We start from the raw sequence: 24,824 nt of genomic DNA on the forward strand, positions 1-24,824 counted from the left end.
ATTTAAAGTAAGAAACCTCCGTAGAGGTAATCTAAGACTGTGAAAGAAAGAAAAATCGTCTTTAAGAAATCTCTTCAACTCCTAACGGAAAATCCTCCAGGAATTATTTACTATAGAAACCCATTTCTAAGGGACAAATTTGCTTATAAGGGATAAATAAAATAAATATAGATAATTACAGATAGTTTGGAATTTGGAATGTGGAACTTGAACATATTGGAAATTACAATTTGACTTTATATTCACTATCTTTGTCTTCTGGAGTTTGGACTTTATATTCTCTACATCTGTCCTCTGGAGTACTTTTGGACTACCAATTTAAAGATAATTGTTTTTGGAGCTCTTATAGACCCTCAAATCAGAGACAGCTTAATAAATGTTCTGACTGGATTAGCCCGAACGGGGGCAAGAAGAATACAGCTTCTTCAACCTGTGGAGGACGAGACAAAATCTAAATATATGATTTTGAAGGTGAACTGTTAAAAAATCTGTAAATCATAACCCTTCTTTCCTTTAAGTTAGTATTGTAAGTTTTTGATGGACATTTCATTGATATTTAATGATAATAGTAATTGTTAATAGTTGGGAATTGTCTAGAAACTGTATAGTTTAATTTTTTGATATCTGATATTTGATAGTTGAGGAAATGTCGCATACACAAAAAAAGGGGGTAGAGGGGGGGACCCCAACAGATAGAAGAGCTTCAAAACAGGAAACAGATTTCAGAACAGAAATATTGAAGATGTTTGCAGAAATTAAACAGAGCGAAAAAAATTTGGAGACAAAATTAGAACAGGTGGATAATAAAATTGGGAAAATGGATAAAAAGATTGAGGAGACAGTTAGTGAATTAAAAGGGCAGATTAAAGAGGTCTCAAAGAGAGTGGACGAAGGACTTAAAAAGACAAAACATGAAATGAGAGAGATGAAACGGGAAGAAGAGAAGATGAAAAAGGAGATTGCAGATTTAAACAAAATACAGGAAGAAATAAAAGACTCTATCGCAATGAATGAACTAAAACAGAGAGAAGTGAATTTGAGATTGAGGCAAGTACCGGAAATACAAAATGAAAATATAAAAGAAAGATTGGTAAAAGAAATTGCGCAGTGGATGGAGTTATCGGAGGAAGAAGTGGCAAAAACAGTACAAAATGCATTCAGAATGAAAATAAGATCAAGAACAGTAAAGAAATTCCCAGGTGATTGCTTAATAACATTTAAAGATAGAGAGATGAGGAATCAGATTTTGCAAAGGAATAGAGAGAAGAGATTATATATTGATGGGAATTATATAATTATCTTTAAAGATATTCCAATAAGGTTGTTGAAACGAAGAGAAGCTTATAAACCACTGGTGCAACTGCTTAAGAAAAATAAGATCGATTTTAGATGGGAATTTCCGGAAGGAGTCTCATTTTTTTATAAAGGGGTAAAAAGAAGATTAACTAGTCCGGAGGAAATTGGAAAATTTACAAGGAGATATAAAGAGCTCCAAGGGGGAGAGGAAGAGGCTAAAGGGGCAGAAGGAGGATTAAACTTAAGGGAGGAATTCGAATTAAGAGAAGAAGAAGAAGAAGAACACGTTGGAAGAGAATCAGAAGAAGAGGAAGAAGACGAAGAAGGAGAAGAGATAGAAAGACTATAAGGTAAAACTCAAATCTAAACAGTGATAAGAAGAATGACGTTAAAACTATGGAACTGGAACGTGAATGGGATGAATGATAAGAAAAAACGGAACAAGATCGAACATATGTTAAAAAAGAAAAATTTAGACATCATATGTTTACAAGAAACGCACGTGATTAAAAAGCACAGGAAAATTTTGATAAATAAAAGGTTAGGGAATGAATTTATATCCTCGAATAAAGAGAAAAAAAGAGGTGTTGTATTATATATTAAAAATAAAATTGAATCTCACCAATTATTTAAGGATGAAGAAGGCAGAATCATAATGGTTCAAATTAAGTGGCAAGGTGAAAAATTGATAATCGTTGGGATCTACTCACCAAACGGGAACAAGACGGAATTCTTCAGATTATTAGAGGAGAAATTATTTGAATATATGGACCAAAAAATCATAATAATGGGGGATATGAACGGTGTGGTTTCAATAGAAATGGACAGATTGAGAAGAACGAAGAATAAAGAAGGGAAATTACCTAAAACATTCTTTTCGATGACAAAGAATTGTAACTTAGTAGATATTTGGAGGCTCAGACATCCCCTAGAGAAGCAATTCACATACCACTCAGAGTCGAACCAATCAATGTCAAGAATAGATCAAATATGGGTATCAAATGAGCTAACTCCAAGAATTCAAAAAATTGAAATACAGGCTAAGGTGATTTCGGACCATAACCCAATAGAAATGGAGCTAAAAGGTTTTGAAGAGCGAACTTTTAGGTGGAGGTTGAATGATAACATATGGGACGACCAAAAGTTCGTCGAAAAAGCACAAAAAAATCTAGATAATTACTTCAGAGATAATATGGATAAAGGGACAAAAACGAGTGTGGTGTGGGATGCAAGTAAGGCAGTGATGAGGGGCCTCTTTATTCAGCAGAATGTATGGAAAAGAAACAACAAAGAAAAAAAGACAAAAGAGATCTTAGAACAGATTATGAATAAGGAACAAAAATTGATAAAAAAACCTAACAATGAGAAGATACTACAGGAAATTAAGATTCTCCAAACCCAATTTGCGATGTTAATAAATAAAGAGGTTGAATGGAATATCAAAAGGCTAAGACAAAAAAACTTTGAGTTTGCCAATAAATCAGGAAAATGGTTGGCCTGGCAGGCTAAGAAAAGGAAAGAACAAAGTACAATTAATAAAATTGAGGTAAATGGAGAAGAAATAACAGACCCGAAAGAAATTAGGAAAAGATTTTTAGATTTTTACAGACAACTATATAAGAATAAAGAAAAGAATAACAAGAAGAAAATAGAAAGATATTTGAAAGAGAAGATGGTGAGAAAGATCCCAACAGATCAAAGGGAACAACTGAATGCCCCAATATGTAAAGAGGAAGTAGAAGAAGTCATAAAAGAATTAAAAAGAGGGAAAACACCAGGTCCGGATGGACTTACATCTAGCTATTATAAAGAGATGAGAGATACGTTGATGGCCCCGTTGGTAGAAGTAATGAACAACATTTTAAAAGAAAAGGACATTCCAGGAACATGGAAAGAGGCATTTATTACAATAATACCAAAACAAGATTCGGACTTAACCCAAATTAAGAATTATAGACCTATCTCGTTACTGAACACAGATTATAAGATCTTCACAGGAATCCTAGCTAAGAGATTAAAAAAGATATTAGTAAAAATCATACATAAAGACCAAGAAGGTTTCCTACCGGGCAGACAACTAAGGAACAATATAAGAAATATAGTCAATGTTATTGAATATTTGTCCGATAGGTGTGATAAACCAGCAAGTTTAATATTCGTAGATGCAGAGAAAGCCTTCGATAATGTGATCTGGGAATTTATGTTGAAAAATTTGGAGGCTATGGAAGTGGGTCATGAATTTTTTAATGGTATCGAAGCAATCTATACAGAACAGAAAGCTAGGTTGATTATAAATAACATCATCACGGAAGATATTAAAATATCTAAAGGAACAAGGCAGGGTTGTCCGCTTTCGCCATTGCTATTTATAGTGGTCCTGGAAGTTTTATTAAATGCAATAAGACAAAATAAGCAAATCAAAGGGGTGACATTAGGCATAAATGAATATAAAGTTAAGGCCTTCGCGGATGACGTGGTTGTGACTCTGGAAGAACCTATAGAAAGTACAAAAGAAATTTTGGATGAGATGGAACAATTTGGAAAATTAGCAGGATTTAGACTGAATAAGAGGAAGACCAAAATGATAGTTAAAAATATGGACCAAGATAAAATTGAATTATTAAAACAACAAACGGAGATAGAGGTAGTCAAAAAGGTTAAATACTTGGGAATTTGGCTCTCGGATAAGAATATAGATTTATACCAATATAATTATATCCCTATGTGGAAAGGAATAAAGAGGGATTTAGAGGTTTGGAATAGATTGAAACTATCACTATGGGGAAGAATATCAATGGTAAAAATGATGGTGCTTCCTAAGTTGTTATTTTTATTTCAAACTTTACCCATACTAAAAGGTACAAAAATTTTCGGGGAATGGCAAAAGGCGATTTCAAGATATGTCTGGGAAGGAAAGAAGCCTAGAATTAAATTTAAGTTATTGACAGATGCAAAGGAGAGAGGAGGCTTCGCACTACCAGACATGAGATTGTATTATGAGGCAGCATGCCTGTGCTGGTTAAAAGAATGGGTAAAATTGGAAAACAAAGAATTATTAGATTTGGAAGGGTTTAATAACAAATTTGGGTGGCACGCGTACCTATGGTGTGACAAAAAGAGAGTACATAAGGGATTTGGAAATCACATTTTTAGAGGAGCACTAATAGAGGTTTGGGATAGATATAAAAATATACTAGAACCAAAAGTCCCACATTGGTTATCCCCGTTAGAAATAATGTGTGTTAAGAAAACTAACATGAGAGGAAAGTGGGGAACATATGGAGAAATGGTTACCAATGAAGGAGGGAAGTGGAAAATGAAATCATACGACCAAGTTAAAGCATTAACATATGATTGGCTACACTACTTCCAGATAAACGAAATGTTTAAAAAAGAGTTGAAGGAAAGGGGGTATGCAGAAAAAGAATCAACCTTCCAAAAGGAAATAATAAATAACGAATTTAAAAATCTATCAAAGATGTATAAAATAATGTTAGAGTGGCACACGAAAGATGAGGAGGTGAAGTCAGTGATGGTACAGTGGGCAAGGGACTTAGGATATAATATTCAACTGGAGGATTGGGAAAGGTTGTGGAAAGAGAACATAAAATTTACGGCCTGCACGTTATTGAAGGAAAATATGATGAAAATGCTCTACAGATGGTACCTGTCACCTGTAAGATTGGCAAAGATGTATAAGGTAGATAACAAATGCTGGAAATGTAAATGCAAAGAAGGGACATTCTTCCACCAGTGGTGGGAATGTAAGAAAGTAAAAAGCTTCTGGGATGAGATCTATAATGAGATGAAGAAGATGTTAAAGTATACCTTTGTGAAAAGGCCAGAGGCTTTTTTATTAGGTGTTGTAGGGAAGGACATTAGAAGGAAAGATTGCAAACTTTTCCAGTATGCTGTAACAGCTGCCAGAATCGTATTGGCTCAGAGGTGGAAGCAGGAGGAAATTCCAAGGGTAGAAGAGTGGAGAGCAAAATTAATAGAATATGCAGAACTGGACAAATTAACAGGGAAAATCAGATACACTAAAGACCAAAAATTTATAAAGGACTGGGAGAAATTTGTGTGTTATCTGGAAAATAACTATGGTGCAAATACAACGCTGGCGGGTTTTAAAGAGGCTCTGTAAAGAATTTATGAATATTGTTTAATAGAAATAATGAGGGAAGGGAGGTGTAAATGGCAATATGGAAGAATGGAATGTGTACCAAAAGGATAACTATGAAAGAATGTCAGTGACGTTGAAGGAAGTCTAAAATGGATATGATTTGTTGTATAATGGATAAAATGTATTATGAGTTGGAATTCAATAAAATCATAAAAGAAAAAAAAAAAAAGAAAAAAAAAAGAGAGGGAGACAGAAAGTGCCCAAACCTTTGCTTTTGGGTAGTTGGCAAAGAGAGAGAGAGAGGAAGGAATGGAAGGAGGCACAAACACTACACAGATGAGGCCATGGAAGGGGCCTGCGCTGAACTCTTTTCACATGCATTAAAATAAAATAAAATGTGATGGCATAACAGTTTACTCGAAGGTGGAAATGGAGAATTCATTTTCAACAGTTCTCAATGTTTCTACAGTTCAGGTACTTGCATTTTGTTTCAGCTCTAGGAGGTTTTTTTTGGGGGGGGAGATTTGGAGAGGGCAAATCTCTCTGTTTCATAATTTTGGAACATTTACACATTTAATAAATACTAATACTACAGCCTTTTATGTGGGTCTGTGGGGTGGGGGAGTTGTTGTTTCGTTGTTTTCGTTTTAATTATTGACTTGTGTTTTTCATCTTGTGTATTGTTTTGTGAACCGCCCTGAGATCTTGTGACGAAGGGCGGCACATCATCATCATCATCATCATCATCATCATCATCAAAATGCACCGCTTGATGGGGAAAAAGTACCCAAAGAAATCTTAAAGCAATTAAACCCTGCTCTCCTCCTCGCTTACTGGTCCTCTGCTAAACCTGAAGCAGTTTGCAAATATTTTGCATGGAACGAAAGCTAAACTCCTTTCAGGGGAGCCCTGGTTTTAACAGCTTCATGGCCAATCCAGTGGCCCAGAGGTGAAGGGATGCCTGCTCCTGGAGCTGCAGTGAGAAGGAAGGCTTGACCTGTTAATTTCTGCCTGCTCTCTAGCTGCGGAAGGTGCAGGATCTGTCAGCAAGTGGGGCTTTCCTTGTAGTTTGAATTCCCCAAACATTACAGGTTGTTGGGGGCGGGGATTAACTCTCCTATCTAATCCACCTTTCGTTTTTTTGAACTCCAAAAATTTACCCTCAGACATATCCATCTCATCCTTCTCCTCCGCTTCGGCCGCAGCCGCCTCCTGCTGTCGAAGCAGCTAGAAAAAGGAAATAAAGGAAGGTCACACAGCAATGTAGGTGTTGTAGGAATTCTAAGGTCATATAGCTATAAAATATATGTTCATAAATGTACAAGGCAAACGCATACATAAGTATATAAACCACGTGTCTGAAATAGTTCAGGAGAATGATTCTGAAGCCATTTTTACTCTTTCAGTCACCTCAAATATTCCTCTGCAGTTTGGATGGAAATGGGAAAAGCCTCACCCGTTGTCTCTGTGCTCACAAATCCTGCCTTAAGGGCACATTTGGGTATGAATAAGGTGAGCTTGTGACCTGGACTCAGGAATTAAGTATTTATCATCACAAAAGAATGCCGCAATCACAGCTAAGGCAGCCCTTCCATATCATAGAATACACCATGGTAGGCAAACTAAGGCCCGGGGGCTGGATCCGGCCCAATCGCCTTCTCAATCCGGCCCATGGACGGTCCGGGAATCAGCGTGTTTTTACATGAGTAGAATGTGCCATTTTATTTAAAATCCACCTCTGGGTTATTTGTGGGTCCTGCCTGGTGTTTTTACATGAGTCGAATGTGTGCTTTTGTTTAAAATGCATCTCTGGGTTATTTGTGGGGCATAGGAATTCGTTCATATTTTTCCCAAAAATTATAGTCTGGCCGCCCCACAAGGTCTGAGGGACAGTGGACCGGCCCCCTGCTGAAAAAGTTTGCTGACCCCTGGAATACACAGCCTAGAAGGGCATTGGATTATAGAACTGTAGAGTTGGAAGGAACCCCAAAGGCCATCTAGTCCAACCCCTTGCAATGCATGCTGGGATGAGGTTGTTCCGGCAGCATTCATCGCACAGAAGCCCTGGAGGAATTTGGCGGCATGTGACCAAGCCGGCCTAACAACATGGGAAGAGCCAAGTATATCTCTTCCGGAATTAGAATTAGCTTTGATTTGCAGAATGGGAGAACGGCTCTTGTGTGGCTTCCTGCCCTATATTTTGCACCAGCGGCTCTTTATCGCAACCTGCCAACCACTCACCTCCTTCATCGTCTCGATGGAAGCAAAATACTTGGACCACCAGTCCAGCATGCTCTCGTCAGGCTCATCATCCTCCTCCTCCTCTGCACCCCCTTTCTTCTTCTTTTTCTTCTTCTTTTCCTTCTCTTCTTCCGACTGAAAAATAATGGGGAAGAGGAGGGTGACAGAGACACGGTCAGAGGTTCTAATTTTTGAATGTTTTTCGGAAGCCGGACGTCCAACATGGCTTCCGCAGCTTCTGATTAAGTGCAGGACACTCTGCAGCCAATGGGAAGCCGTGTCTTGGTTTTTGAACGGTTTCGGGAGTCGAATGGACTCCCAGAATGGATTAAGTTCGGCAAGCAAGGTACCACCATATCAGAAATCTGCTTTAAAGGGGTGAAACTGGATATGATGGAAGTTTTAAAACACAATTGTATGTAATCGTGATGATAAGCATTGAGGTTGGGTGAGCGGGGAGTCACTAGTATTGCAGAATAGGATCATAACCGTTGAGTGATAAAGCGTAACTTTGAATTTTGAAATAAAACAAAACATTAAAAGTGAGAACAGAACGCTGGACTATTTGGGCCATTGGCCTGATTCAGTAGGCTTTTCTTATGCCCGTCATGGGATCATAGTGCTTTAAATGTGTGGCATGTCGCTCAGTTTAATTCAGCCCTCGGTGCCCGGGGAGAAAGGCCTTGGACTGACAGCTAGCAAAAGCATGCGCAAGAGCTCAGTCGTCACAATAATGATCTCTGGCAAGAAAGCAGCCGGATAAGCAGCAACAACTTTATGTAGTTTATTAGCACAAGTTGCTCAGTCTGAATCATCGTCCCTCCCCAAACAGGAAGAACGCCAAAACCCCAGCTTTCTACTTCTTCCCTTCTGTTTCTCTCTGAGCCTCTCCAACATCCTCGTATGGGGACCACATGACTGGCCCATCTCCAGGGGCATAGCTAGCAGCTTTGGCAACCAGAGCGGCAGGGGCAGGGCAATCCGCGCATGGAGGTCGGGCGATCTGCACACGGGGCAGCATGGTGATCCGCCCAGAGGAGTGCTGCACTGATCCGCCCAGGGGGTGCCGCAGCAAGCTGCCCATGGAGTCCACCTGGCGGACACAATCCCCAAACTTATGTTTCAGGCAGCGCAGGGCCCTGAGCCACTGCATCACTCCCAGGAGAGACGCATGGCTCGGGCACGCTGCAGGCCAGGCCCCGTGTTAAGTGCCTCCCCATGGTGTGCTATTGTGGCACCCACTCAGGGATGACACCCGGGGAGGCCCTCCCCCACTGCCCCCACCTTTCTCCACCACTGCCTGTCTCTTCCCCAGAAGACACAGCCTCCGACCCTGGCTTATCAGCTGGTTGCCTGGCAACACTTGGACAGACTTCCAACTCTTCCTCTCCTTGGGAGCTAGCAGCTTGTTCCATGGGAAGGAGGGGAGCCAGACTATCCTCTCTAAACTCAGACAGTGTTGGGATTTGAGTTCCCACCAGCTGCGTGGTAGCAGCATATTGTTTACATCATGTGATGTTACTGATGTTTCTAAGTGTGAGACAGGATGTCCTACGCTGTTCCCAGGGTTGTGTTCTCAGTGTCACTTGAGACCTTCCTGTTGTTGCTGCAAAGGGGGAATCAGTGAGTTGTACGGAGGCTGCTGAGAGAGCAGACATGTTTGTACTAGCTCTGTGTACAGTGTACAGTCTGTTGAATAAAGTAGAATGTTAGACTACTTTCAGACTGTCTCTTTCTTCTGCTGAGATGCAAGGGGAAAGTGAGTGTGCATCTCTCAAAAGGGAGGTGTCGCTTATCACCGGTCTCTCTGGACTGAGGGAGGATCAGCCAGAGGGTGACCACCGGAGAGAAGCCCCGGTGCCTGGGAAGAGGAGTCAGCCTTTCCCGAGGGGGCCGATTTCCAACAGACAGCTCCCATCTACAGAGTCAGCCTCTTGCTTGTTCAGCTCAATTTCTGAGGCTGGCTCTTTCGCTGAGGTCTGGGGGCGGGGCATGTTCCTGACAGTCACCACAGAGCCAGGCATGGCACATCAGTCACTTACCACATCCACTTTCACGACCGCATCAGAGTTCTGCCTCCGGGGAAAGGAGAGGGGAAGGAAGAAGAAGAAGCAGCCACAGTTACACAGAGGAAGGCAGGCCTGCGGTTTGCATACACTCCAACATTTCCCATATAAAAAATAAGGACATTCCTCACTCTTCCCCGCAACTGACGCTCCTTGATCTTCCATTCTCCCCCACCCAGAGCATTTCCCAACAGAAGGAGGGTCAGGGCCACCACCACTTCCCCAGCGGGACATAGCAAACACACCCTCTCTCGTCCTGAGAAAACCCCTTAATCCCGATTTTATTTTATTTTATTTTATTTTATGCTTTGTTAAATTACAAAGAGAAAAGCACTGTTGGAAATTTCCATTCCACCTTCAGTTGCAGACATGGAACTGTTACGTGTCACACATCTGTTTACATTCCAGCACAGTTTGCTGGGAACTTCCGTTGTATATAGCTTTTGCTTTTGACTCTCTCTCTCTCTCTCTCTCTCTGAGGTGACGAAAAGAGAGATGACATGTTTCTTTTGTCCTGATTTATGCTTCGTAAATCCGTAGCTTGTTAGTATGTTTCCACAAGCCTCACGCCTCTTCTGTTTGCGCAGTATGCTCTGCTGATACAGTCTGCTCAGGCTTTGAAGTCTGAGTCACTGATTTACGTCGCACCAGAGGTCGGGGGTTCCTCACGGCTGGAAGGGCATGATCCAGCTGGGGGCTAGCCAGCTGGCATCTCGACCCCCGAAGGATGCCGACAAGCACACACCAATAAATATATTTTAGAAAACTTACCGCTTCCAGCTTGACCATGGTTTCCATCTTCTTGATGGGGGCCTCGGGCTCCATGTTAACCACAATTTCCCCTGTGGGGTGAGAGATGGGTCCACCGTTGGCCAGGGCTGCATAGGCACTCATGAGCTTAGCTGGGCAGAGGACAGAGAAAGAGAACCAAGCACAGAAAAAGAGGGAAACGGAGAGACAGAAGAAGAAGAAGAAGAAGAAGAAGAAGAAGAAGAAGAAGAAGAAGAAGAGAATTGTTTTAGGACAGAGGTGGCCAGAAGGCAGAGATTCTGGAGAATTCCAGCAGAAACAGAAAGTGTTCGTTCATTTGCCCTGTGTCCGGAATGGAAATCAATCCCGTGGATAGTGTTAGTTTCTGTTTGTGCCACTGTGCAGTGCTTAGAGTCACAAGACTCTGTTTACATTCCTGGGATTCCAGACTGTTGGAAGTCTCGCGGAAGACAGGAGACGGATATGATGTTTACTGGTTTCCTGTTCCTTTGTTTTCCATTTGCTCTCAGCTTTCAAAGAGAGAGCATGTATATTTCTTTTCTGTCTGCGTAACTAGAAATAAAACCCTTTGCAATGTAGCTCATGTTTTCTCGTCCTTCCCTGCTGCTGGATACTCTGCGTAATGAGGGAATGTGCCTGGAGCCTTATCAGAGGCTCAGGTCGTTAATCATCGTCGGAGGCGATTCCGAACTTGACCGGAGGATGAGCTTTTCCAGCTCGTAGCGGAGGCTCCGACAGAGAGTTGGTGGTTGTTTCAGTCTGTGAACGATACCTGTTTACCTGCGATGTGGCCTTGCCCCAAATATGCCCTCCTGACACCTTCCATCTTACTGGTGCCACATAACACCCATTCCACATCTTTGGAACTCCCTGCCTTTGACATCAAGCAGGTACCTTCCCTGTACTCTTTTCGGAGCCTGATAAAAACATTTTTTTATAAAAAAATTAATTTGATTCTTCAGATTAAAATTTTGCACTCACATATCCAGCATACAGCATAGAAACAAGATTCCAAAGAATCTCCTGGACTTTTCTCCTCCCCTTTGTGGGTCCTCTGGTCAATAATTTCCTCCTGCATCTTTTAGTATAACCCAAATCTTCTACCTCTCCATTGTGTCCAAAATACACCATTAAACTACAAGCGTTTTTCCAATCCTACTAACGATTTTAACTGTTTGCAATGGTTTTTAAGATAAATTACAAATTTTCCCCATTCCTTATTAAATTTTTGGTCTTCCTGAATTCTGATTCATTTTAGCCATTTTTTTTATAATCCATCAACTTGGCCTGCCATGATTCTCTGGTAGGGACATTATCTTGTTTCCATCTCTGGACCAGTGGCATCCGTGAGTAACATTCGTGGAAAAACATTTCTGTTTAGACAAGCCTACTCAGACTTCGAGAAAGCTGATGTGTTTTTAGTTTACTGCTTTCAAAAAAACAATCTTTTAATTCTTTTTACTAATTTTTTTTATTGCTTTGTAAATCACTTTGTGTGTTATTTTGAGCTTTTTTCACCCTGTTTATTCCTCTTTTTCCATAATTTTTTTTATTAATTTACAACAAAACAAAACGTACATAAATTTTTTCACATCCAATTTTCACAAATTGCTTCTTTTCTGGACTTCCTTCAGCTTCTCCGTAAATCACCCATAGTCATTATTTTAAATGCGCATTTCGTAATTTATATTGTCATTATTTATACCCTTAGTTTCCTTTCTCTTTAAACAATACTTCTTAGTTTTTCACAGTGCTTTTTTAAAGCCCTCTAGCGTTATCTGTCCCTCACTTATACTTTCCAGATATTCCACAAATTTCCCCCAGTCCTCGATGAACTTTTGGTCTCTTAGGTATCTAATTTTCCCAGTCAATTTATCCAACTCAGCATAGTCTAACAGCTTCATTCTCCATTCTTCCACTGTCGGTATTTCCTGTTGTTTCCATTTCTGAGCCAGTAACACTCTTGCTGCAGTCACTGCATATTGGAAAAATTTACAGTCCTTTCTCTTTATCTCATTTCCTAGTATTCCTAACAGAAAGGCTTCGGGTTTCTTTGTAAATGTATATTTTAGAATCTTCTTCAATTCATTATATATCCTTTCCCAGAAGCCTTTCACTTTCTTACATTCCCACCACATATGTAAATCACTTTGAGTGTTATATAAATTTCATGTGAAATGAATAAATAAATTATATCCTCCCCTCCACCATTCAAATTGTGTTCCCTTTGCAACGAAACGAATGTTTTGGAAATAATCATGGCATGAATTACGCAGAATCCCCAATTTATGCAGATTGTGAAGATAGTTATGTGAATTATATTGACAAGTAGACAGTGAGACGAATAAGATAGCATTTGGCAAAAAACGAACTGTTGTGGTTCAGAAAGAGCCCTGACTGTGACCAAGACAGGAAAGAGATAGCTGCCTTCTTCTTACATCCCTCCCAGAAGGCGTGATAAAAGGAAGAAAAAATGACTGGAAAAATGGAGAAGAAAATACTTGAGAGAGAACGTCTCCAAGCTTCAGAGAGAAAGCTTGCAGGGATGAGAATAAGCATGCAAAAAGGTTGAATGCACAAGAACTTTTGTGTTACGGATATTCCCAGGCTCAGCTATAATCCCAGCACTTTGTATTTCATAGAACCATAGAATTGAAATAGAACCATAGACTAGGGTTGGAAGGGACCCTGGGGGTCATCTAGTCCAACCCCCTGAGATGCAGGCATCTCAGCTGAAGCATCCATGGCAGGTGGCCATCCAACCTCGGCTTAAAAACCTCCAAGGAAGGAGTGCCCACCACCTTCTGAGGGAGACCGTTCCACCGTCGAATGGCTTTTGCCACCCTGAACATTCCCACATTTATTTCAGATGTGGGGTTGTGGGGAGAAGCAAAGTCAGAAACAGTGATTTGCTTAAGGCTACCCAAGCGATTTCCTAGGTGCTTTGGGATTTGAACCAGGACCTCTGATGCTCATGGAGCTCAGTTTCTTAACTACAGAGCGGGCTCATTAAATAGCCTTCTGCCCCACACCCTCCTGTCTAGCAAACCAAGACGCTAAAGACTGACCATTTATCATGCACACTGGTACCTCTGGTTGCAAACGGGATCCGTTCCGGAGCCCCGTTCACAACCTGAGCAGAACGCAACCCACGTCTGCGTGTGCGCGGGTCGCAATTTGCCGCTTCTGCGCATGCGTGTGACGTCACTTTGAGCATCTGCGCATGCGTGAGTGGAGAAACCCGGAAGTAACCCTTTCCGGTACATCCGGGGCGCCACAGTACGCAATATGAAAATGCTCAACCTGAAGCAAACGCAACACGAGGTATGACTGTACAGTGGTACCTCGGGATGTGAACGGGATCCGTTCCGGAGCCCCGTTCTCATCCCGAACAGAAGGCAAGACGCGATGGCGCGTCTGCGCATGTGCGGGTCACGTTTTGCCGCTTCCACGCACGCACGTGATGTCATTTTGAGCGTCTGCGCATGCGCGAGTTGCGAAACCCGGAAGTAATGCGCTCTGTTACTTCCGGGTTGCCGGGGAGCGCAACTCAAACGCACTCAACCCAAAGTGCATTCAACTCGAGGTATGACTGTACTGGTCGTTCCTTGTTCTAAGTTACACAGTTAGTTCACACCAGAGGTACCCCATAACATCACCCTCCCTCCCTCCCTCTACCTGCTGTGCTCCAATGCTGAGCTTTCTTATCCGGTGGCCTGTAGATGAATTTCCTCAGGGAGTTCACAGCATGGCTTCCCACGAGGGTGTAACGTCCGAAAGCGCGGCAATCCACAACGCGGATGTTCAGCGGGGGGTGAAGAAGCTCGTTCTCAGGGAGATCCTGCAAGGGACCAGATGCAAAGGTAGGATTTGGCCAGGGGACTTATGGTGGTTGGGGGAGGGGAGGAATCAACAGATCTTCAGGGTCATCTCAGCCACCCCCTCATTGTTCCAATGCCCTCATTGGTCCCAGATCTAGAAAGATGAGATCTGATTGGCTGAGATTACTGCCGCTCTGGGGAAATGTTTTATTTTATTTTATTTTTAAAAAATTAGATTTTCCACAATAATAACAAAAACCACAGAGCAGAATAAGACACAAAAACAGAAAAAAAGAAAAGAAAAAAAGAAAACTACATCAATGAACGAAAGAAAAAAAAAGCAACAATAAACAGATAAACAATAACAACAAACTTAATTCTTTACAAATCCAACCTTTTAAACAACTTGGTTGACTTGCTCTAGTCCCTCCCTTCTGAGTTTCCTTGTAGTTGAAAGTAACAGCTTTCCAATATCATTATTGAACTAAAACAATTTCCAATTATAGACCATCTTATTCACATTTCTTAATATTGTAAATCCCATTTATTTGATTATAACTTAATTTAATCCTAGGCCTATTTGTTTCTTTCAAGTAATTTCTAATTTTTTATATTACAATATTTATTCAAATAGTCCTTAAATTTCCTCCAGTCCTCTTGAAACTCCTCTTCTTTCTGGTCGCGGATTCTTCCAGTCAGGTCTGGGGAAATGTTTTAAGTTGAAATGGAGTGTTTGGAAGACAACCCCAAGGGAAATCTAGTCCAACCCACTGCAATGATGGAATCTCAGCTAAAAAATCCCTGGCAGGTGTCCATCCAATCTCTGCATAACAGCCTCCAAAGCGGTCTACTCTTTCCCAGGCTAAACATCCCCAACTCCTTCAACCGTTCCTCATGTCATAAGAACTCTAAGGTCTCAAATATAAATTAAGTGTTCATAAATGCACAAGGCAAACACATACATTATATAAACCATGTGTCAGTCCTGGAGCCATTTCAACTCTTCCAGTGACCTCAAATATTCCTCTGCAGGAAGGGAGGCAAATGGGGAAAGGCTTGCCATTGTCCTTTTGCTTGCAAATCCTGTCTTAAGGGCATATTTGTGTATGAATATGGTGAGCCTCTGACCTGGACTCTGGAACTAAAGTATTAACCATCACAAAAGAATGCCCAGGCTGCCCAGGTATTGCAATCAGTGACCATTATCAGGTATCCTGGCAGGCAGGATTTCTGCTGTAGACCGCCTCCTTCTGTGGTGTATGTATGATGTTTTGGGGTCTTGGACTCCAGGGTGGGCAATTCTATATAAGGGCTTGTGCACCACTGCTCAGGGTTCCTCCGGCATGTGGTGAGTAGGGACCCTGTTGCAACAGTTTAATAAAGATCAGGCTTACTAGCTGTTTTGCTTCTCAGTATACTCTGGTTGGCCTCTGTTATTTTCTCCTACTGATAGGGAACCCACTTAAGGACTCTATATGGGCTCCGGAATACCCCATAAGGGAAAAGGAGCAGTTTTTGTCTTCATAACATTCATAAGACTTGGTTTCCAGACCCTTGATCATCTAGGTTGGCTTCCTTGGGCACTGTTGCCTCCCAAGACCAAGTGTGAGAAAGGGCTATTGCCTACATGTTCTCCTTGTGAGCAGTGGCATTGTAACGGGGCGGGGGCGGGGGGGTCTATTGTCTGAGGGGGTGACAAGAAGGCAGCCCACGGGGGCTCCCGCTGCCACTGCAGCATGAGCAGCCATCACGCCACCACAGCTGCATGTGCAGTATTCTCTGTTTGCAGCTGCAGCCGCAAGCAGAGGATCCCGGCACCGGCGGCAAACCGCTATGTACAGCTCATGTGCGGTGTCGCATGCATGCACTGTACATAGCAAAACTGCACATGCGCTGCACATAGTGGTTTGCCACCAGGGCTGCTTGAGCGGCGTATGGATGGCGGTGCGATCCCTCTGTCACCGCTACAGCCGCATGTAGAGGATCCTCCTTTCGCAGCTGCAGACATGAGCAGAGGATCCCGGCACTGGTGGCAAACCGCTATTTAGAGCGCATGTGCGGCGTCACTGTTAGTTTCTGTGTGTTGCCACTGTGCAGTACTTTGGAGTCACAAGACTCTGTTTACATTCCCCACATTCCATACTGTTGGAAGTCTCACGGGAGACAGATGTGATGTTAGTGGTTTCCTCTTCCTTTGTTCCTTTGTTTTTCAGTTGCTCTCTGCTTTCACAGAGAGAGGATGTATTTTTCTTTGCTGTCTGCGTAGCGAGAAATAAAACTCTTTAGCCATGTAGCCCTAAATCTCATCACTTCCGCGTGCTGCTTTGATTCTCTGCTGGATGGGAATGTGCCTGAGGCCTCATCAAAGGCTCAGGTCGTTAATTATCGTCGGGGGCGATTCCAGAGGAAGATGAGCTTTATCAGCTTGGCCGAGCGGAGATCCCGACAGTCGCATGCATGCGCTGTACGTAACAACGCCACATATGCGCTGTACATAGCGGTTTGCCGCTGGGGCCGCTCAAGCGATGTACGGACAGCGGTGGGATCCATCTGTCACCACTACAGCCACATGTAGAGGATCCTCCGTTTGCAGCTGCAGACGTGAGCAGAGGATCCCAGCACTGTCCATACGGCACTGGAGCAGTGCTGCTGGCAAACCACTATGTACAGCGCATGTGCGGCATCGCTATGTACGGCATATATGTCATACGTAGCGATGCCAGACATGCGCCCTATGTAGCGACACCCCACCCCAGGTGTCATGACACATTCGTTCACCCCTGCTTGTGGGCTTCTAAGGATTGGCTCCTGATTGGCCACCGTGGGCTGGATGGACCTTTGGTGCGATCCAAAAGCCAGGAGGGGAGAGGGCTCTTGTGTTCGAATCCTGCTTGCTGGTTTCCCACATGCCTCTGGTTGGCCACTGTGAGAACAGAATGCTGGGCTAGAGGGCCCATTGGCCTGATCCAGCAGCCTCTTCTCACGTCCTTATGCACCCATCTTTGCTGGGAGAAGATACTCACCACTTCAAACCATTTGACCAAGGTACTGAAATTGGGGTTTTTCTTGTAATTCTGGATGAGGGACGACTGGACTCCCCTCCCGGCACATTCGATGTCCACTCGAGGCCGATCCACCTGGGCCAAATTCACGCGCTTCAGGTCTCTCAGTCCCCAGAACAAGATCTAGAATTATGAAAAGGTAAAGGTAAAGGACCCCTGACAGTTAAGTCCAGTCAAAGGCGACGATGGGGTTGCGGCGCTCATCTTGCTTTGCAGGCCGAGGGAGCCGGCGTTTGTCCGCAGACAGTTTTTCCGGGTCATGTGGCCAGCAGGACTAAGCTGCCTCTGGCGAACCAGAACAGTGCATGGAAATGCCGTTTACCTTCCCGCTGGAGCGGTACCTATTTATCTACTTGCGCTTGGTGTGCTTTCAAACTGCTAGGTTGGCAGGAGCTGGGACCGAGGAACAGGAGCTCACCCCATCGCGGGGATTTGAACCGCCGACCTTCTGATCGGCAAGCCCAAGAGGCTCAGTGGTTTAGACCGCAGCGGCACCCACGTCTAGAATTATAGAATCATAGATCGCCGAAGAATTGATGCTTTTGAATTCTGGTGCTGGAGGAGACTCTTGAGAGTCCCATGGACTGCAAGAAGATCAAACCTCTCCATTCTGAAGGAAATCAGCCCTGAGTGCTCACTGGAAGGACAGATCCTGAAGCTGAGGCTCCAAGACTTTGGCCACCTCATGAGAAGAGAAGACTCCCTGGAAAAGACCCTGATGTTGGGAAAGATGGAGGGCACAAGGAGAAGGGGACGACAGAGGACGAGATGGTGGGACAGTGTTCTCAAAGCTACCAGCATGAGTTTGGCCAAAGTGCGGGAGGCAGTGGAAGACGGGAGTGCCTGGCGTGCTCTGGTCCAAGGGGTCACGAAGAGGCAGACACGACTAAATGACTAAACAACAAGAACAACAGATCAAGCTTGCTTTGAGCTGCTCCGGAAGGGAAGACCAAAACCAATGGATTCAAGTCAATCCAATTCAAAGTGTTGTTGCTGACCTTTAAAGCCCTAAACGGCCTCGGCCCAGTAGACCTGAAGGAGCGTCTCCACCCCCATCCATAGCTGTCAACTTTTCCTAAACAACTAAACAGCATCAACAACAAAGAATTGTGGAGTCGGACGAAGGGACTGGTCAGGGATTGGACTGAAAAGGAGCACTGGGGATCGCCCCCTCCTTCTCCTCAGCTTCCCTTGGAGGAGGAGAGGGAGTGATGGGGATCGCCCCCCCCCTCCATCAGTTTCAAGAGAAGAGGGAGACAGGATTGAATTACAGCAGAACTCAGAGCTGGAAGAGAAGGAAGGGGAGAGCTGATAGCAGAGACTTCCTTGGAAAGCAGAGAAGAGCCACATCCCCAAGAACACGTCGCTCAATTAGAGTTCAAGAGCAACGGGCTCAACGACATTTGACTACTGGGGCCCCCGTAGAGGACCCCCCCCCATGCCTGATAGGACTCTGAGGACCATCTAGTCCAGGCATGGCCAAACTCAGACCTCCAAATGTTTTAGGACTACAGTTCCCATCACTCCAGACCACTGGTCCTGTTAGCTAGGGATGATGGGAGTTGTAGTCCCAGAACACCTGGAGGGCCAAGTTTGGCCATGCCTGATCTAGTCCAACCCACTGCAATGTTGGAATATGCAGCTGTCCCGTACGTGGATCGAAACTGCAACCTTGGTGTTATCAGCACCACGCTCTAACCAACTGAGCTCTCCACCCTCATCGTTCTGCCTGGATGCTGAGGTCCAGCACCGAGGGTCTTCTGGTGGTTCCCTCACTGCGAGAAGCAAAGCTACAGGGAACCAGGCAGAGGGCCTTCTTGGTAGTGGCACCCACCCTGTGGAACGCCCTCCCATCAGATGTCAAAGAGTAAAACAACTACCTGGCATTTAGAAGACATCTGAAGGGAACTTCAGGGAAGTTCTTAATGTGTGACATTTTAATGTATTTTTAATCTTTGTTGGAAGCCGCCCAGAGTGGCTGGGGAGACCCAGCCAGATGAGAGGGGTACAAATAATAAATCATTATTATTATTATTATTATTATTATTACTTGGAAGCACCAGTCCAACCACCCGCCATGCAGGAAGCGCAGCGCCGAGGTTTTAAGCTTACCTCCACTCTGTATTTGCTCAACACAGGGCGGATTCCCAAAGGCACAGGCAGGATGGGGCCCCGATCCATGTCCGTGGGGCCGTCAATGGGAGGCAGCTCTGACTTCCCGGCTGGGCCAATCTGCAAGAGAGAAGGACAGCAGGTAGAATCTGTTCCTTTAGCAATCTCTCTCACACACACACAAACACACATTTGCCAACCGCCATGATGCTTTCGTTCACCCTTGGAAAGTTAACCCATCCCATTCATGCACTGCTACGTGGGGGAGTTTAGAACCCCTGCTTTGAATAAGGTAAGCCCAAAGTCACGTTTTTGGATAGAGTACATCAACTCTTCATCCTTTACTGCGTGACTCAGAAAATTTGGGTCCAGTGTTTTGCCCGAGTCTTTGAAACGAAGACTGGTACTCAAGGAACATGTAGGGTAGGGGGTTGCCAACTTTTTTGGGAGGGGTGCAGAGGGCTCATTTGGAATGAATGTTGAGAATGTGCCATGGGTGCCAGTTACAAGATGGCTGCCATGGGGTGTGTGGCATTGCCAGTGCTTTTTGTTTTCAAAAAATAATGTTTAAGGGGACTCTCATTTTGACTCAAGAAAAACCACCATTTTATAGTTCACATCGGGGGGGGGGGGAATAGAGTAAATGGACAAAAGTACAAAGATTCAAAAAATGTTTAGGGATATGTGTACCTCTGTATCCCCCAGGGAAAAAAACACTGGGCATTGCACAACGTGGCAGCTGTGGGGAAGCGGAATGATGGATTCCATGTAGGAACAGCAGAGACTACAATTCCCATCATCCCTGACCACTGGTCCTGTTAGCTAGGGACGATGGGAGTTGTAGTCCAAAAACAGCTGGAGACCCAAGTTTGGGAAACCCTGATCTAATGCGCTCCCCGGGGATATTTCCTGAGTCACTTCACAGGTGCCAATGCATGCACTGGTAGCAGCCTGGTACAAGCAGGTACCACTCAGGTGAGCCCTGTTTCAGGGAGAAGGACTCAGAGCTGAAATGGAAGCCACTTTCCCCAAGTTGTTTCTTTCCAATATTTGGGCAGAAACTACCAACACGGGGCTTTGTGAAGTGCCCAAAAGTATAATCAACATTAATTCTGTGATCCGGGTGGAAATTTCACGTTGGAAACTGTACGTCTCTAAATCACTGTTACAACCATGCAGGTTTCTAATAGCTCCAAGACACAGGCAAAGAGACTTTGAGCATGCTGGTGATTTCTGAGAGGTGCCAACATTTTGGGGAAGAAAGGGTGACTGGTGCGCTGAGCTGACATTTTCTTCCAGAGGATGTGCAGAACAGCCCCTTTGGAGGTTACCCGCATGCCCAAGGCCCCGCTCCGTGATTTGTGAGCGAGTTACGGATGGAAAAAGTCAAGGGAGGGAGAGCAGGACAGGGGGGTTGTGAGACAAGCAGAACTTGACCTAGTTTGGTTCATGCAGACAAGAGGAAGAGAGCGAGATAATGCAAAGGGCAAAATAAGAATAACAAAAATCAAATCAGGGTATCCTGTAATACAAGGCAAGGCCCCCAGCTAAGAGAAATGAGAGCATCACAAAGGGGTTTTCTTTCGGCTGCAGCAATCTGGGAAGCACCTTGATCTGCGGCACGCACGGATCATGGACCGCCAGCAAGGCCCGCCTGATCTCTTCATCGTCGTAAGGAAGCTGAGAAGATGGAGGCAGGGCGGAAAGAGAGACAGACAGACAGACAGAAGGACGGACAGGACAGGACAAATCCACAGATGTAAAGAAAAGAAAACAAAGTCCACTCTTAAACAGGCAAACAGTGCAGCAGATGGAGAAGACAAAGTCTGCTTTCAAAGAGTGAGATGGAAGAAGGAGTTGTGTCTTTGGCAGATGGGATCCTTGGAGATTCCTCCATCCACACAACTTACAGTAGACGCGAAACCTGTGCGCCATTTATTTATGTGATCGCAGCCTTGTGTGCTTCATCAATCAATCAATCAATCAATCAATCAATCAATCAATCATCGATAGATAGATAGATAGATAGAAAGAGGGCCAGAGAACAGGGAAAACCCATTGAAAGGGGCTGAACCATATCTTATGAGAGCTTCCAGAACTCAGAAAGCAAGACGGAGGGCTTAAGAAGCTTTTTCTGCACAGGGTTTTCCTGTGGTTGAAAGAGCTTTTAAAGAGCTCTTTACTTACTGAACTCTGGGAAGATCATTTCAGGATCCTGGGATGCTCCTGCAAGAACTTGCAGAGCCATCGTGAGATCTTGAGAGATCTCGGACAGCCCTGCAAGATCTTGCAGAAGCATCTCAGGGCCTTAGCATGAGCGTCCCAGAGGCCAGTAACATCCCTTCCAATTGCCCCATTTTAAGCAGGGCTGCCTACTTTCTTTGAAGGCACTCTGGGCTCTGCTTCTGTCCTGGGGTGCCCAGATTTCATGGGGCCTGAGGATGGGGACCCCGGAAGCAGCTCCCGCAGTGGCAGCAGCATTGGGAAACAGGCATGAGAGAGTTGGAGTCTTCCCTCCTGCTTCCCAAAGCTGGGCAAAGGCATACCAGGCTTTGGGAAGGAAATGTGAGCCTGTGTCCCAATTTGGTCAGGTGGGAATTGTGGCGATCACACAGGGTCCCCGGACGTTTCACCGTCAATTGATCCTTGTGCCACCACTTTATTTCTCGCTGCCGCCACCCAGGCCCTACCTGCTAGAATACTGAGTCCAGTCAGGGTTAAACTGGAACATAAATTTCTGTTTATTTATTGCAGTTTAAGAAGCATGTGGTTTCATAAACAGTATCGGTCAATTACAATCATAGGGTGCCTATCCAGACCTATAACTTCCGCTACCTGCTCTCACTCACTAGACCACCTCTCAGATATTTACTTGTCTTGCTAGCTCCTAATTGTTCCTGGCTCAGCTTATTTCTCTACACTAACTCAATCTACCCACAGACTCCATCCCAATTCACTCCCACTCCAACCAACCACCCAACTCCCAACAAACTCCTCCCAGAGTTGGTTTTATACTCCCTCTTGACTCCACCCCCCCTGGGTTCTGATTGGGTAACATGTTTAACTAATTCACCTCCAGCACGCTCATATGTTAACGTCACAGGAATGGCTTTGAGCAGGTGAGAATGGTTGCAGGGGCACAATTCCGGGGATCTTCCTGGCTTTCCCTTTGGGCGCAGACCCCCAAAACATAACCCCGATGTAAGTTTCAGGCCTAGTGTACTAGCTGCCTGGGAACCATAACAGAAAAGACTAGTTCGTTAGGTTTTGGCCCAGTTCTCCAACCCATGAAAGTCATCCCAGAACCTGATTCTATCTTCTGTTGATGCAGAATTCGCCTTTTTTGCTGCTGCATCACGCTGTGGACTCATGTTAAGCTTGTGGTCCACTAAGACTCCTAAACCCTTTTCACATGTCCTGCTGGCAAGCCAGGTGGCCCCACCCCACATTCCTATATTTGTGCATCTGGTTCTTCCCTACCTGTACTCATTGTACACATATGACTGCATATCACCTGATCCATCCACAGTAATTATTAAGTTTTCAGATGATACTACCATAACGGGCCTAATTGCAGGCGGAGATGGTTCAGCGTACAGGGGGAGGTTCAAAAAGTATCTACAAGGTGCTTAGAGAATAACTTGCACCTAAATATTAGCAAGACAAAGGAGATGGTGTTGGACTTCTGGAGGAAGAGAGGGGAACCTGCCCCATTGTATATGGGGGGGGCTGTGTGGAGAGAGTCTCCTCCTTTAAATTCCTGGGAGTTTACCTTAGTGAGGACCTCACTTGGAAAATCAGTATAACTCAGGTGGTCAGAAAGGCCCAACAGAGACTTCATTTCCTCAGGGTCTTGCGAAAGAATAATGTTAAACAACAATTGATGAACTCCTTCTACAGGTCCTCAATAGAAAGTGTCCTTTCATATTGCATCACAGTGTGATATGCTGGCTTGACAGCCATGGACAGAAAGTCTCTACAGAGGGTATAAAACACAGCACATCATATCATGGGCTGTCCCTTGAGTCCGCTAGATGACATTGCAAGGGATTGTTGCCTTAGGAGAGCGAGAAGAATTCTCAGGGATGACTCACACCTCGGCCATCACCTCTTTAATCTTCTACCCTTGGGCAGGAGATATAGAAGTATAATCAGCTGTACCAACAGGCTAAAAAATAGCTTCTATCCGTGGGCTGTTAGGCTGTTGAACGGAAAATAACATAGCGCAATTGTCTTGCGAAGTGGTGTGTTGTTCGATAAGTACACTGAGTGCAATGAGATTGAGTGTTTGGAGGGGAGGGAGGCTCGTTTAATTTCATTGTAAACAGGTTGTAAATTGACAATAAAGGTATTTATTATTATTATTATTATTATTATTATTATTATTATTATTATTATCATCCTAAGTGTAGAACCTCACATTTACCAAAATTCATTCGGCCCAGTCCTCCAAGCCCTAAAGGCCATCTCAAAACCTGGTTCTATTCTGAGGCATCAGCTACCTGTCTTAGTCTCATTCGGGGACCTCAGGCTCAGCCAGGTTTGACCCACTTGCCCCCCCCACCCCATACATGTGTCCTGGAGACACCATTACCTGGAGAAGTTCAAAGGCAGCCAGCAGGTCCCCGGCGGTGGAGTTGCCCCGGTAGATCTGATAGTACTCTAGCTGGGGTGGGAAGCGGGGCGGACAGTACTCCTCATCCGACATCTTCACCACGGGCTTGGCAAACGTTCGGCCCATAAAGTCAGCCTTTCCCTGGAAGGAGATGGAGAAGGTGGAGAACTCTGTTGGTCAAGTATGAGACCCTGAGTCTCAGGGTTGTGGCTTCCATCCATTCCAAAGATCTCAGCTAGTCTGCTCTGAATATCTAGCTCTGAATATCAAGCAGCATGGTGGACTACAGACCAAAAATGGTGGGGCAGGGAGGGTGTGCCAGGAGAAATCACTATGGGGAGCTCCAGAGGTCCAGAATCAAAAGACATGAGCAGTACTGGATGTGAACCCTCTCCCACCGGGGACTGGGTAGAGGAGGAATGATGGAGACTGCCTGACCCCTCCAGAGAAGAGGAAGACAGTTCAAAATTACAACTGGGGTTTGAGGGAGGTCACAGCTCAGAGGAAGATGAGGGGGGGAGTTGGGAAACAATGGGAGAAGAGGAGAAGGCAGAGTCGGAGCAGCTGGCTGACACGTTATCACTAGAAAGCTTTCCAGACACACCATCTCCCAGAACCCGGTGAGCCTTAAAAGCAGGAGAGCAAAGAGCCTGAAAACAGATAATCGTCAAGGGAGTGGTGCTGTTGACAAATGAGGAAGTGGGAGAAAAGGGGGAT

The 24,824-nt window shown here is 44.4% G+C and overlaps 1 protein-coding gene across 16 annotated transcripts in view; it reads right to left on the reverse strand.

Annotated features, from left to right (window-relative positions):
- The window catches only part of OTOF (otoferlin), a 202,944-nt gene that overhangs the window by 40,983 nt on the left and 137,137 nt on the right, over positions 1-24,824 (reverse strand). For 10 of the 16 annotated variants that reach the window (XM_081000798.1, XM_081000788.1, XM_081000796.1 and 7 more), the window contains 9 exons: positions 24,087-24,248; positions 21,101-21,172; positions 19,493-19,612; positions 17,342-17,503; positions 14,176-14,338; positions 10,498-10,628; positions 9,703-9,732; positions 7,661-7,795; positions 6,580-6,646 (listed from right to left, as the gene is read on the reverse strand). In XM_081000798.1, the coding sequence (XP_080856924.1) occupies positions 6,580-6,646; positions 7,661-7,795; positions 9,703-9,732; positions 10,498-10,628; positions 14,176-14,338; positions 17,342-17,503; positions 19,493-19,612; positions 21,101-21,172; positions 24,087-24,248 (1,042 nt within the window). The remainder of the gene's footprint in view (positions 1-6,579; positions 6,647-7,660; positions 7,796-9,702; positions 9,733-10,497; positions 10,629-14,175; positions 14,339-17,341; positions 17,504-19,492; positions 19,613-21,100; positions 21,173-24,086; positions 24,249-24,824) is intronic. The other 6 variants (XM_081000801.1, XM_081000791.1, XM_081000792.1 and 3 more) reach the window with 3 other exon arrangements.

This window comes from Podarcis pityusensis (assembly GCF_964106645.2).
Source record: "Podarcis pityusensis genome assembly, chromosome: 3".
NCBI classification, from domain to species: domain Eukaryota; kingdom Metazoa; phylum Chordata; class Lepidosauria; order Squamata; family Lacertidae; genus Podarcis; species Podarcis pityusensis.